This window comes from Dromiciops gliroides, chromosome 4, assembly GCF_019393635.1.
Source record: "Dromiciops gliroides isolate mDroGli1 chromosome 4, mDroGli1.pri, whole genome shotgun sequence".
Taxonomy (NCBI): Eukaryota; Metazoa; Chordata; class Mammalia; order Microbiotheria; family Microbiotheriidae; genus Dromiciops; species Dromiciops gliroides.
In genome coordinates, this window is record NC_057864.1 from 169,220,542 (window position 1) to 169,236,147 (window position 15,606).

General features: G+C 43.5%; 1 protein-coding gene across 7 annotated transcripts in view; it reads left to right on the forward strand.

Moving 5' to 3' along the window:
• CUEDC1 (CUE domain containing 1) overlaps window positions 1-15,606 on the forward strand; it is a 127,474-nt gene that overhangs the window by 88,058 nt on the left and 23,810 nt on the right. For 5 of the 7 annotated variants that reach the window (XM_043964776.1, XM_043964780.1, XM_043964781.1 and 2 more), the window contains 2 exons: window positions 4,889-5,541; window positions 11,255-11,382. In XM_043964776.1, coding sequence (XP_043820711.1) covers window positions 5,245-5,541; window positions 11,255-11,382 — 425 coding nt within the window. In that variant the 5' untranslated portion in view covers window positions 4,889-5,244. The remainder of the gene's footprint in view (window positions 1-4,888; window positions 5,542-11,254; window positions 11,383-15,606) is intronic. The other 2 variants (XM_043964779.1, XM_043964777.1) reach the window with 2 other exon arrangements.

Consider the following 15,606-nt stretch of genomic DNA (forward strand, 5'->3'; position numbering starts at 1 on the left):
GAGCTACAGGGCTGGCCCCAAGAAGGCTCCTTCTCTGATGGAAGAGGCTAAGAGCCCAGAATTAGAGCCTGCTCTGAGCCTGACCTGAACACAGCTGCTCTGACCACGGTTCTGGACAAAGATGTTATCTCTTGGAGCCTCAGCAGGATCTAAAGCTGTCCTGATGTAGTGCTTCTGGCAATTTCCTGGTTGGGGAGGCAGGAGGGAGGGGTGTGTGTGCACACACACACACACACACATAAGAGAGACAGACAGAGAAAGAGAGACAGAGGGGGAGGGAGGGGGGGAGAGAGAGAGAGAGAGAGAAAGAGAGAGAGAGAGAGAGAGAGAGAGAGAGAGAGAGAGAGAGAGAAGAGGGAGGGTAGAAAAAGTAATCTACTGGGGGCAGCTAGGTGGCGCAGTAGGTAAAGCACCAGCCCTGAATTCAGGAGAACCTGAATTCAAATGTGACCTCATATACTTGACACTTACTAGCTGTGTGACCCTGGGCAAGTCACCTAACTGTCATTGCTCTGCCCCCCCCCCAAAAAAAACCCTTTAGTAAGAGATTAGTTTTTTGTTTTAAGATAACAAATCTCATACTCAACTTGGTATATTCTTACCAAAGCACTTAGCACAGTGCCTTTATATACTCAGTAAAATTTTGTGTTAGGGATGTCCAAGGCAGAATTCATATAACAAATATATATTAAGCACCTGCTGTAAATGTAACAAAAATAGCTTTATTTAGCTATTTTTATTGTTGTTGTTTCTAGGGGTAAGATCCTTACTCTGGGGGACTGGGATCCCAGTTCCAAGTGCTAGTCCTTCAAACATTCAGTGCTGTTGGAGGTGCAGGGAGGACAATCAGCCAAGCATTTATTAAGCACCTACTGAATGCCAGACACTGTATGGGGTACTAGGGATAGATACAAAGACACAACTGACAGCCCCTGCCTTCAAAGAGCATACATTCTATAAGGGAAAAAACAAATACATATAAATGTATATACATGTAAATGCATATAATATATACATATTTTTACACAAATGTACATGTATACACAAATATATGTATATTAACATGCCCATATGTGACACACACATATATGTATATTTTAGGGAGGAGGGCACTAGATATGGGGGAATCACACTAATGCTGAAGTGTTTGGGTGGGGAAGGGGGCATCATCTTTTCAAGTTTTTAATCCAATTTCTTACCTTCATTATAATGACCAAGAGTTGAGACAATCCAACTGTCCACTCCCTTCTTTGCAGAGGTGGGGGACTGTATCACCAGCCTGGAGCATATCTCCCTTTTAAAGTCTTCATGACAAGGGATGGCTTACTGAGCAGGAGAGGAGGGAAAACAATATTGGGAAATGAAGGTGTTGTATAAACAAGATATCACTAACAATAAGATTTTTAAAAATGCTCACCTATTAGATCAGGGATGAGGTTGTTAAATTTTATTTTATCACAGCCCCCTCTTTGGCAAGTCTTGTGAAGTCTATGGATCTTTCCTCAGTAAAATGTTTTAAAGTACATAAACTAAAATAAATAGAATTATAAAGGAAACCAAAGGTTAGCAAAAATAAAGATACAATTTTCCCTCATCCAATTTCATGGAGCTCTTGAGATTTTGGGGTCTATGGACTCTACGTTAAGAACCTTTGTTATAGACTCAGTCATATGTACATGAAAACATGAATCCATGATGATATAAAGACCCTCTTGGGATAGAAGCACAGAAGATGAGAGGTGGAAGTTCCTTTTCTAGCTCTAATCCAACCTCCTTTTTTTTTTTTTTTTTTTAAATACAGAGGAGGAAGCTGAGGTGCAGTGGATAGAGCACTGGGTCTGGAGTCAGGAAGACCTGAGTTCAAATCCAGCCTCAGACACTTACTAGCTGTGTGATCTTGGGCAAATCATTTAGCCTCTGTTTGGCACAGTTTCCTCATTTGTAAACTGGGGATAATAACCACACCTACCTCTCAGAATTGTTGTGAGGATCAAATAAGATAATATTTGTAAAGTGCTTGGCATATGCTAGGTAGCATATAATGAATTTTAGTTCTTATTCTTATAAGTCATCACAATAGCAGAGCTGGAGCAAGAACTCCAATCTCTTGACTCCCAGTCATCTCTCTTTCCATTACCCTATTCTGCTCATTTGGTGGTGGTGGGGTGTTCAGCAATCATACCTTTTCTCCTTTAACTCCCTTGGCCAGATCAGATTTTCACCTCGGATGACTCTCTCTAGTTATATTAAAGCTTCTGTATCCATTCCAGAAGGCTTGTCATTGGTTGAGCCTGTTTATACATTTTTGTCACGTTCCTTCATTCATTCAGCAAATATTTACTGAGATTCATCCATGTGCTGACTGCAGGAGGTGAAGGGAGTGTGTGATGTGTGTATATATGTGGGTAGGGGGAGGATACCAAGACGTGTATTTACTATCTTATGGCATGTAATTAATCCCTTACGGAAGGTATTCAGGTCATTGCCTGGGGATGTCATTTTACACTGACCCTTATAGCCTCAAGCTTCATCAAACTCCATCAGCAAACCTAGGCAAAGGTTTATATTTAACCTTCCAAATCTGGGGGTGGGAGTGGCAGAGAAGAAGCCAGGCCATTATATTGATTTGCTCCCACTGCAAACACTTCCGTATAAAAGAAATGCTCAGATGATTAACCTACCTCCTGTGAAAGTGAAACAGGTTTCCACTTGTCTCCTTGTGTTTAGGACATTATTTGAGAGAAAAAACAACTCCCAAGTTCCTTGGAGTCAAAGAATCATTACTTATTCTAAGGGTAACACAATTATTAGAAATCTTAGAACTCGAATTTTCTAAATTAGATTTTTAAAATTCTAAGTGCATCCAAATCTCAGTTACCTGCACTTGGGGAAGAGACTTAGGGCAGGGAGACCCCAGAAGTCAGAGCCAGAGACCTCAGAAGCCTTCTGATTGAATGCTTTCATTTTACAAGTGAGGAACCTGAGGTTCAAGGAGGTTGCTCTCAGTCAGAGATTGGATTCTGAATACCAGAGTCAATGCTTTTCCCACTGTACCATGTCAGAAGATGCCAACCAATCAACAGGCACTATTGGGCACCTATTATATTGGGCACTGTGCCTTCCTGTTGAAGATTTGCATTCCCAATCATGTTTTGCTTTAACTGCTATTAGTTTGAATTCTGGGCACTCACCAATGACGTTTGGGTCACCTACAGTGGAGCCAGGAGCAAGGAAAAAAACATCCAAGACACCAAAAAGGGTTCTGACTAATCTAGAGCATAGAAAATATACAGAGTATAACAGATCAGACATTTACAGAGAAGTGGACCATATCAGAAGCAGTGTGTTGTAGGGCAAAGAGTACTGAACCAAAGAGCTGGAGGAACTGGATTCAGATCCTATCTCTGCCACTTCTATTTGGACCTGTGATCTTGGCCAAGTCACATTTCTCTGGGCCTCTGTTTGCTCAATTAGAAAATAGGCGGGGGGGGGGGGGCAGCTAGATGGAGCAGTGGATAGAGCACTGGCCTTGGAGTCAGGAGTACCTGAGTTCAAATCCGGCCTCAGACACTTAACACTTACTAGCTGTGTGACCCTGGTCAAGTCACTTAACCCCAACTGCCTTACTAAAAAAAAAAAAAAAAAGAAAAGAAGGGGGTTAGACTGGTTGCTTTCTACGCCCCTTTCTAGCTTTTAAGTCTGTAATTCAAGTTTAGTCTGACTTCATCAGCTTAATTTTCAAAATAAGATAATATAGATTATTTTTAGTATTCCAGAGAAACCATTTAACGTTGAAGAATGGCTCTTGTTCCTATATCAATTTTTTATATTACTTGGAAATAAGACCTTTATCAGAGAGACTTATTGCACAGATTTCTCCCCCACACTTCTACCCCAAGTATCTCTTTCCCTTCTAATTTTTAGTACATTGGATTTATTTGTGCAAAACCTTTAAAGTTTTACATAATCAAAATTGTTCATTTTACCTTGAGTGATTCTGTTAACTGTCCATTTACCCAAATGAACCCAGAGTTATTTTGAGAGTGCAAGACTTTCTCTTTACCATCAGGCTGGGAACTCCCAAGTTATAGTTAGTGATTCTATCACTTGTTTACTCTTGAGCTCTTTCCCTATTCATAGATTTGAAAGGCAATTTCTTCCTTGTTCCTCTGATGTGTTTAGTATGTAACTATATATATATATATATATATATATATATATATATATATAGAGAGAGAGAGAGAGAGAGAGAGAGAGAGAGAGAGAGAGAGAGGGGGGGGGGGTGTTACATATCCATTTAGAGCTTCTACTGGTGTATGGTGTGAAGTGCTGGTCTGAATCTAATTTCTGCCAGACTCTTGTCTGGTTTTCATATCAGTTTTTGTCAGTGAGTCCTTCCCCCAATGTTTCTTAGAAACAAATCTGCACCATTTTCTTATGTAAAATTACTAATATGGTAATATTTTACATAATCATACATGTATAACCTTTTGGTTTTTGTCAGTGAGTCCTTCCTCCAGTGTTTTTTAGAAACAAATCTGAATTAAGTTTTCTTATATAAAATAACTAATATGGTAATGTTTTACATAATTAAACACATATAACCTATATCTGATTGCTTACCACTTCAGAGAGAGGGTAGGGGAGAGAGGGAAGGAGGGATAAAAATTGGAACCCAAAATTATAAATAAAAATGTTTATTACTTTAAAAAAAAGAAAAAAAAAGAAACAAATCTGCAAATATAAAAACAACAAATATGAAAATGGCAGGTCTAATCTGACATCTCTGGAGGAAAAATGAATTCCAAGGGGCTGACCATGTATTATTATTTACATCAATGTTATTGCCTACTCTCCACCCCTGACCTGCGTTTCCTTTCTGTTCTAGGTGGAACCCATCATCAGGTCGGGATTCACCATGTCTCAACGTTTAGGCTGACAGTCAAGGCACCATCAGACAACCCTGCCTCTCCCCATCCCCTCATCCTCAGGACTGGATGACGCCAAACACCGAGAAGTCCCTGAGGGCCACTTCACAGCATGACCACTTAGCCTCCTGACCGGGAGGCCCTGCCACCCCCCCCGTGCCCTGTTCCCACCTCCCCACCCCAGGTGGTGAGGGTGTGACATTTAAGAGCAGTGGGGGGTGGGGGGTGGCAGCGGCAGAGGCGGGGGGACAGGGAGGGCTGGGGGAAATCGATTTCGACACCAGGTTGAAACATTTTCCCCAAACAGTTCTGCAAAATGACGAGCCTGTTCCGCAGGAGCAGCAACAATGGCGGGTCGAGGGGTGGGGGGAGCGCCTCGGCCCAGGAGCTCAACAACAGCCGGCCAGCCCGGCAGGTCCGGCGCCTGGAGTTCAACCAGGCCATGGAGGACTTCAAGACCATGTTCCCCAACATGGACTATGACATCATCGAGTGTGTACTCCGCGCCAACAATGGCGCCGTGGATGCCACCATTGACCAGCTGCTGCAGATGAACCTGGACGGGAGCAGCTACGACGAGAGCTCTGACTCGGATGAGAGCATCCCTCCGGAGGTGAGAGGGCTCTCCTGTGCACCTCAGAGCCGTACCGGCTCTATTTAAAAAAAAAAAAAAGAAAGAAAGAAGAAAACGCACATGTGGTGTGTAGATGTCTAGTCAAGAAACCTGGGTTTGAATCTTGACTCAAAAACTTATTAGCTTGTGAGACCATGGGTAAGCCAGCCTTTTCTGAGCCTCAGTTTGCCCATCTGTGAAATGGGGCTCATACCAGTGCTCCACCCTGTTGCACAGGGTTGTTGTGAGGAAAGTTGTTTATTATCTTAAAAAAAAAATAGGGTGGAGCAAAAGTCATAGGTCTCTCCATCAGGGTCGCACCTTTTCACACTATCTGTCAACCAGGTGGTCAGTAATATATGCAGCGCACCCATTATAGACAGAGACCCCTGCTTGGACAACGCATAGTCTACAGGAGAATGATAACACACAAATGTGGGAGACAATTCCAGGATACAAAGAGCACCTCAGGGAATGAAAATGAATGTAGACTGAGCTATTCAGTTCGATGAAACAAACATTGTTACTGGCTGGGCACTGTGTTAGCCACTGAGGACATGAAGACAAAAATAATGGCACCTACTCTCTTGGAACTTATATTCTGCTGGGGGTGATAACTTGTACACATAAGTAGCAATATAGAATATATGCAAAATGAGTCCAGCGTTAACTTTAGAGAGGTAGGAGGGGGCCCCAACAACTGTAATAATAATGGCTGACATGCATAGAGCGTGTTAAAGCTCACAAAGGGCTTCCCATGGTTATCTCCTTTGCTGTGGACATGGGGGAAGTGGCTGGAACCAGGTAGGTTTAATTAGGGAAGGCTCCCTGGTGGAGGTGACTTTTGATACGGGTAGCTAGAGTTTAGCATTTCTCTTCTTAACCTCCCTTCCAGTGCCCCATAGGTCCTTTCTGGAGGTGCCAAGCTTTCCTGCCCTTTGAGAAAGGTTCTGGATTCCCTATATTTTTTCTTCAATTCCAGATGCTCAGTGAGTGGTGTTTTGCTCTTCCTTGTTTTCCCTCTCATCCTTGTCCCTTACATTTCCCAGTCGTTGGTCAAGTCCTGACAATCCTTCCTTCACAGTGTCTCTGGTACCTGGTCCATGCCTGGCTTTCCCATTTCCCTGATAACCACTTAGGGTCAGGCCATCCTTCGTTTGTGCCCGGACTATTATGATAACCTCCTAACTGGTGCCACCACCATGATCTCTCTCCCTCTTCCTATCCTTAAAACACCTCCATCTCTGCTCCACAGTTTTTAACAGCTCCCTCTTGCTTATAGAATAAAATCTGAACCCTATCCGTTTGACATTCAAGGCTTGCCACAATCAATTCCTGGCTTATTTTTTCTGCCTTATATCTCACTGTTTCCCTGTTTAATCCATCTGCTCTAACCAAGCTGGCTCACCCACTATCCCCTTTCAGTTTTTCTTTCTTGATCATTCATTCTTTTCCCTAAAAGCACACATAACCACAATCTAGACATCCTACTAGTTCCTTATGGGTTAGCTCAAAGGCCACCGCCTCCATGAACCTTCTAGCCCATAGCTCTTACTGGCTGGATGGCTCATATGCTGCCTACTTTCCGTCTATTATCTTCTGCAATGGTTATGTGGCATCTTATCTCCCCAATGAGATTGTTAAACTAAACTGCACTCATTGGTGTAGTGGAGAGATGGCTAGATTGGGAAGCAGAGGACCTGGGTTCACTTTCTGTCTTATCCCCCTATTTCCTGCCCCTCTCACTTTGGAGAAGTCACTTCCTTTCTCTGGCCCTCAATTTTCTCCCCTGTAAGATCAGGTTGGTTGGATTAGGTGATCTCTGAGGTCCCTTCCAGCCTCTGGCGGGCAGGGACTATACATCTTGCCCATTTTTGGAGGTTTTTCTTTGCATTGCTGTACCCGCAGTGAATAAAAGCTTCTTGGGGTCCCTTTCCCAGCTTCCCTAGGGACACCCTTGCTTGCTGTTAAAAATGGCCTCAGAGGGGCAGCTAGGTGGTGCAGTGGATAAAGCACCAGCCATGAATTCAGGAGGGCCTGAGTTCCAATCTGACCTCAGACACTGGACACTTACTAGCTGTGTGACCCTGGGCAAGTCACTTAACCCCCATTGCCCCACAAAAAACCCAAACAAACAAGAAAAACAAAACAAAACAAAAAAATGGCCTCAGTTTAGAGAGGTGCATCATAGACTTACAGCTCTAGAACAGGAAGGGACCCAAGATGCCATCTGGTCCAACAACCTCATTTTATTTTATTTTATTTTTTTTCTTTTCTTTTTGGTTTTGCAGGGCAATGGGGGTTAAGTGACTTGCCCAGGTTCACACAGCTAGTAAGTGTCAAGTGTCTGAGGCCGGATTTGAACTCAGGTCCTCCTGCATCCAGGGCTGGTGCTTTATCCACTGTGCCACCTAGATGCCCCCAACAACCTCATTTTAAAGGTGAGGAAACTGAGGCCTAGTCATGTTACATAATTTGTTCAGGGTCACACATAGGTAGTAAGTATCATAGGTGGGATTTGAACCCCATGTTCTTTCCATCATCCCACGGCCTCCAAGTCAGAAGCACACTATTTTTTTGTGGAGAGGTGTGTGTGTGTGTGTGTGTGTGTGTGTGTGTGTGTGTGTGTGTGTGTGGAGGGAGGGAGGGAGGGAGGGAGAGAGAGAGAGAGAGAGAGAGAGAGAGAGAGAGAGAGAGAGAGAGAGAGAATGAATTCAACTTAATTCAATAAACATATATCATATGCTGACTACATGCAAAGCACAAGGCTAAGTATCATTTACCATGTTGACTTTGAAAGGTGCTTCTCACTCTAATCTCTGATAATTTCCCCAATATTGATTTGTTTTAATTTAGCCGAGTAGATAGGGTCATGATAGGGTCATATTTCTTTCTTTCTTTTTTTTCCTCCCATCTCATAAAATATCCTCCAGATCTTCCCATGGTGACCTTTGTCCTATTAATGATGCATAGAATAGCCTGCCATGATGAGAGAGTGGGAGAAGCTGGGCCTCGGTGTTTTTCTACTTCTCCTAAGATTTTTGCTTTACTTGAGTGAGTGGCTCTGTGCCCTACCTTCTCTGCAAAGCTTCCCTTCTGCTCCCATTCTTTGATGCCCCCCCCCCCATCACTTCCCAGCTCTCCTCTGTGTCCATCAGTTGGCCTGGATCTACTGAGCCAGCTCAGGTCCTTCAGTAAATTTATTAGCAGCAGCTGGAATCACAATAACTGCTGACTATAAGGCTCCCTCCTCTTCCCCCAGGGGCTGATGGATGGTGTACTGGGCTGTGGGGTATCCTTGCCATTGAAAAATATCACCTGTCAGGCGAACGACAGAAAAACAAGCCATCCCAGAGCATCTGGCCTCCATTTATCACTCACGCTGAGTTAAACAAGAAGGCTGCAAAGCCAAAAGCCTCAGCACATTTTTGAACCCGAAGAATAAACATACTGCTCCAGGGAGGGAGACAGGGGGATTCCAGAGATGGGAACGGGATTCGTATTGGCGAGAGAAGCGCTGCTGGAGCCGTTGTGGTTTCTCGTTTTCTTTTCCTCCAGATCGGGGCCAGGGCCCAGGCCCCTCTGGTAGGGAGCATCTGTTTTCTGCTGCTCTGGGAATGAGTGATACTAATAAGCTCAGGAGCCCTCCGGCTGGAGGCCTTGGGAGAAAGAATCTGATTGCAGCTTCAAAGCTACCAGGCCTTTAGGGAACACAATCTGATTCTGGCTAAATTCCTCTAGGAGGAGGAGTCTAGCTCGTCAGCCTTTCTGAGGAAGGACAGGACAAGCTCAAGCTTTCCAAGGGTGGTAAGGTGGGGTGGGGTGAGATGAGGAATGAGCAGCTTCCTGACCCCCCCCTCCCCCCCCCCCCCCGGCCCCTAAAAGGAGCTATCCCAGGTAGTTCAACTACAAAGGAGAAAAGGGGCAGGGCAGGTCTCCTAGGAGAGGACTCCTGGCTCAGTTGATCATCCTGACCTATCCCGATGACCTCAAGACCAAAGAGGGCAAGATGTGTGGGAAGTGAGCAGCTACTGATGGCCCAACCTCTCCCCTTCTTGAAATATTGGCATGGAGCAGACCTGGCTGGCCAGTTAAGCGGCCAAGTTCATTCTTGCTTGTGAAAACAGCTGTGCAAATAGTTTCTGTCTCAAAGGAAAAATGTTGGTGCATTCCACGACAACCACTGGTGCATATCCATAGGCGCCATTGGGATGAGAGAGCGTGTGTGTATGTTCTCAAATGCCCATACCTCTAGGCATGTTTCACATCAGAACCCAGGACTCTGTTCAGGAAAATCCGGTCCCTATCCAGCCCCCCCCTTCCCCCGCCAATAATTCAGATTCAAGTTGAGAAGTTGAGTGACTTACCCATGCTCACAACCTATTAAACAATAGAGAGGAAAGACTAGAAATCAGAACTTTATAGAGAACTTACTATGTGCCAGCAACTGGGGATAAAAACAAAGGCAAAAACAGCCTTTGCCTTTCTTTTATTCTAATGGGGGGAGAATGAGGCAGCATAGTGACAAGAATGCTGGACATGGAGTCAGGAAGCCCTGAGTTTGAAAATCCTGCCTCCAAAGCTTACTAGCTGTTTGACTTTGGGCAAGAACCCTTAACCTCTTTCAGCCTCAGTTTCCCCATCTGTAAAATGAAGATAATAATACCTCTCAGGGTTGTTGTGAGGATAAAATGAGATGCAAATACTTTGTAAACCTTAAGCACCATATACATGTTAGCTATTGTGATGATGTATAAAAATAGGCATGTATAAGATGACATACATATGGTACCCATAATCATACAGAAGAAGGCCATACCAAGGTGCTCCTCTGAATCAAGGGGCTTAAGAATTCCCTTTAGAAGATGATCTATCAGGGTTCCCTTTGCCCGATTCCCTCATTTCCTGGGGATCCCTGGCCATTTTCTTCAGCAGTCATGACATGAAGAGGGAGTAGAATTATTGAGAACAATTCAAAATAGGAAGGAAAGAGAAGAGGCTAATTGTGCATACTAAGATTGGAGTATGTATGTAGAGATTTTTTCAGTCACAAATTCCATCCCATGGAGCTAGATAATGCTTGCCAATACTCCAAAACTACCTTCTTTGTCACCCAAAGTGAAGAGATCCTGTAGGGATGGACAGTCAAGAAAGCTTGACCCTCCCTTCTTACAGGTTTCAGCCCTTGGGCTCTCTCCTCATCTTCTCTTCCCAGTTCCCAGAAGCTGACAGAGTGGCCCCCATTGGAGGAATCAATGCCCTCTGCCCAGCCCAGCCTTTGTCAAACTGGTAAACTGGGGTCTCATGGATCAATTCCTGGGCTGGTGGGGAGTTAGATACTATATTCCTTGTCTGAGACCTTGTTTTCATAACTTGCTGACTGACCTTGAGCAAATCCTTCCCCCCACCCCCTTCCTAAGCCTTGAGGGGCTAAGGGAGAGGGACTGATAAAACAAAATAGTTAGACCTTAGATAGAGTCTGAAGAGATCTAAGAAATCATCTAATTCAGCCCCCCTCATTTTACATATGAAAAAGAAAGGTCCAGGAGTTAAATGAATTGCCCACATCACATAGGAGGCAAGACTTGAACCCAGGATTCAATGTCCTTTTCACTGGGACTGCCAGATAGATGTGTAACCACTTAAAGTGCTATTTCAATGCAAAGACTGATCATATGATTACTGTATCATCTCATTTTGCTCTCTGGCTTAGATTTTGGAACGGACTTTGGAACCAGATAGCTCTGATGAAGAGCCCCCACCAGTGTATTCACCTCCTGCCTACCACATGCACATGTTTGACAGGCCTTATCCCTTGGCTCCCCCAACCCCACCTCCCAGGTAAGAATGTATTTTGTCTTCTTACATGAGCTGTTGGTGGGATGAACCAATATGGTCAAGAACAAAGAACAGTTCTTTAGTAGTATCATAGTGGCTTGTTCTACCAAGAACAAGAAAAGATGGATTTCAACTATAGCAGGGGGAATTCAAGTTGGAAATCAAGGATGAATTTTCAGAACTTTTGGTGAGATGCTGGAACATGAGTGTGAAGAAGGCCAGGAGGATTACTTCCCTGCCCCACCCACAGCTATTGTTCTGCCTTCTTTCTACTGACTGCAGCCCTACTGGGCATTCTCTGGGGTGGCTGACAACTTGGCTGGGATGTAGAGTGTGTGAGGGAGACTGAGCCTAGAAATGTAGGCTGGAGAGGACTCTGAATGCCAAACAGGAGTGTTTATTTTATGCTAGAGGCAAAAAGTCACAGGTGCATTTGCAGCAAGGAGGTGATATGTGAAGAATAGAATGGGTGGCAGCTAGGTGGTGCACTGGATAGAGAGTGGCAAGATCTGAGTTCAAATGTGAACTCAGACACTAAGCTATGTGCCCCATGTCGAGTCGCTTTATTGCTGTCTTGCCTCAGTTTCCTCATCTGTAAAATGGATATAATAACAGCATCACCTCCCAGGGTTGTTGTGAGGATCAAATAAGGTAGTAATTATAAAGCACTCAGCACAGTTTCTGGCACATAGTAAGTGCTATATAAAAGTTAGCTATTATTATTAGTTTTGGGGAGGTAAAGACAGATTGGGAAGGAGCCTTTAAAAGGTTGTTAGTCCAAGCTCTGAAAGGAAAAAGTGGGTCATGGGGGAATAGAGAAAAAGGAGTGGGCACTGCAGGACTATTGAGTGTGGGCTAGTTCAAGTTCTTTGGTATTAATAATGAGGTTTAATTTTTTTCCTTCTCTATAAACAGCAGAATTTGGTTGAATTTCTTCTCTCTCCTCCCCCCCCCCCCAAGAAAAAAAGAATAGAAAATATGGAATCTGGGCTAGGTTTCTGGCTCTGTCACTTAGGAGATCTTAGGTAAATCATTTCACCGGGTCTCAATTTCCTTCTCTGTCAAATGAAGCAATTGCTGAATATAGTCTCTATGGTCCAATGCAACTCTAAAAACCCATGACTGCCATACCTTTTAAAGAAAGGGGAGTTAACTCTCTATCTACAAGTTACTGGGAGGCAGTGAGATGAACCTAGAAGGTCTTTCAAGGCCTCTTCTGGACCAAAACTCTTCCACAGTTTGGGAATATGGAACTAATCAACTTGTTGACAAGAGTTCTGTGGGGAGGTCAGACACCACAAATGACTATATTTTCCAGGCCAAAGCATTCTATTATAGAATTACTAGGGAACAGGAGTAATTTTTTTTTTTTGTCCCAAAGTAGCTGGAGCCTTTTCAGTGGTCACCAGGGGTGGGGGTATTAATGGAGGATGGTCGTATTCTTGCCAAATGTTTCCTTTGTAAAGTCTGAGGGATCTCAGAATAACCAAGGCAGGGAAAAGCTCTTTGATTTCAGGGCTGCCAATGGGGGCAGCTCTATTGTGTATGTGTATGTGTATGTGTATGTGTATGTGTGTGTGTGCACGCGCGCGTGCGCACACGCGCACGCAAGGTTTTTAGGGGAAACCACAAATAAGATCAGAGAGAGAGTTAGAAGGGGTTTGAGAGGCCACCTAAGTGAATCCAATCTTTTTTACAGATGAGGAAACAGGCTCATGGAGGTTAATTTACTTTCCTGAAGTTATGCAGAGGTAGACTAGAAAGAGCATTTTGAAGTTCTTTGGAATTAGCAAAGATTCTTATGTAGGTCCCTAGAACTTCTTCAGAGAGACAAATGTGAGTTTGAAGCTTCACTTAGCTTTCTGGCCTCCATGTTGGGCCTACAATTTATGCACTTCAACTCAGGGTGAGGGACCTCTTCTGCTCCTCAGGGGCTTTGTATAAATTGAAGCTGCTCTTCACGAAGCCAGGGTTGTTTGGCCATCTTTTCTATTTTTTTGGGGGGGGGGGCGGGAAGAGAGGAAGAAATTCAACCAAATCCTGCTGTTTATAGAGAAGGGGAAAAATTTAAACCTCATTATTAATACCAAAGAACTTGAAAGTGGGTACACTTAATTGGCTTAATTAATATCAAAGAACTTGAAAGTGGGTACACTCATTCATTTAACTGTTGAGAGAACTACCTGCAATTTCATTCAGCATAATAAAACATCCTAGATAGATATAATGGCAGGTAATTACTAAGCTCAAATAGAGAGATAGGCACCTGTGATTTCAGTGGTTGGAGGAACTCCCAGGTGATGAAATACACTCCACTAATGCATGCACCTTCTCTTCAACTTAAAATCTTGGAGAGTTCCTAGGGGCATTGAGAGGATAAGTAATCTGCCCCAAGTCACACAACCAGTTGAGTCGTCAGAGCAGTGGGGTTCTCAGACTTTTTGTCCTTAGGATCCCTTAACAGCTAAAAATGATTGAGTACCCCAAAGAGTTTTTGTTTATGTGAATTATATCTATCAAAAAAGGGCAGCCAGGTGGTGCAGTGGATAGAGCACTGTGCTCATCTGTCAAATGAGCTGGAGAAGGAAATGGCAAACTACTCCAGTATTTTAGCCAAGAAAACCCTAGGTGGGGTCAAGAAGAGTCAGACCCAACTGAACAACAACAATATATCTATCAATATTTGCTATAATAGAAGTTAAAATGGATATATTTAACAAAATTTATTCATCTAAAAACAACAAACCCATTAGAGGTTAATATAAGTATCATTTTAATGAAAAATAACTATTTTCCAAAACACAATCAGTGAGGAGAGTGGCACCATTTTACATACTTTTGCAAATCTCTTTAATGTCTGGCTTAATAGAAGACAGCTGGATTCTCATCTGCTGCTGCATTCCATCTGTTGAGATAATGTTGTTTTGGTTAAAGTATATGAAGAAAATCTGGCCTCACACAGATATGTAGTTGGAAAAGGGGGAAGTATTTTAATAGGCAAATAACATCTGAGTATTATTATGGAAATAGTTTTGACCTCTGGGACCCCCTAAAAAGGTCTCAGGGACCCCCAGAGGTCAAGGGACCACACATTGAGAACCTTGGTGTTAAAGGGAGGGCTGGAAGTCTTTCTTAACTTCAAGTTCAGCTCTCTCCCATCTCCCATGCTGCCTCTCCTAGGTATAAACATGTAAATTTGCTTTTTTAGAACCTCAGCAAAAACTTGATGTTTACTTTAGTAAAACGGAGGCATGTGATTACAGGATGGGAGATTCTGCAAAGAGCCATCAGAAGCATGTGGTCCAAGGAGACTTTTGAACAGTTGCTGTTGCTTGCTTCTGGATCTCTCAAGCCATTTCTTTTCTTTTCTTTTTGCGGGGCAATGAGGGTTAAGTGACTTGCCCAGGGTCACACAGCTAGTAAATGTCAAGTGTCTGAGGCAGGATTTGAACTTGGATACTCCTGAATCCAGGGCTGGTGCTTTATCTACTGCACCACCTAACTGCCCCTTGAGCCATTTCTTTGGGGATGTCAGCCATTCTTTTCCTAAGTCTGTTTGGTGTACCTATAAGCTGCCTTTGGGGACTTCTCTCCGAGTCTTCCATTCTAGCTAACATTCTTTTCTGTCCCTCAACATGCTGATATTCTCACTGCCACTAATGAAATGGCCTCTAAGGTCACTTCCTATAGCACATCCCTGAGTCACTGGACCTTTGAAATGGAGATAGGAACTTCTAAGCTTGCTTCTGGTTGAGCTTCTTGCCTCTGTTTAGGTTGTGTTTAACCCTCCCCTCCTCTCTCCCCAAGAAATGAATGAGGGTTGTTGTTGCTTTAAATGCTGTGGCTCTTTCTCTTCTTCCTCATTTTTGTTAGTAACATACAGAAGCACTGATGACAATTTTGTGACTATATCCAGCTACTTTGCTAAAGCAGTTCCCTCTCTCTCTCTCTCTCTCTCTCTCTCTCTCTCTCTCTCTCTCTCTCTCTCTTTTCTGGAAGGAGGCGGTTAAGGAAAACTGATTCTCCAGCTCAGGGGTTTTTATCTTTTTCTGTGTTGTATACACAAAAATCTATGGAAACTTATGGACTCTGTGCAAATAATGTTTTTAAATGCATAAAATAAGTTACATAGGATTGTACAGGAAACTTAAGCAGCTTAGGTGACTCAATGGATGGAGAGCTGGGCCTGGAATCAGGAAGACCTTAGTTCAAATCCAGCCTCAGACA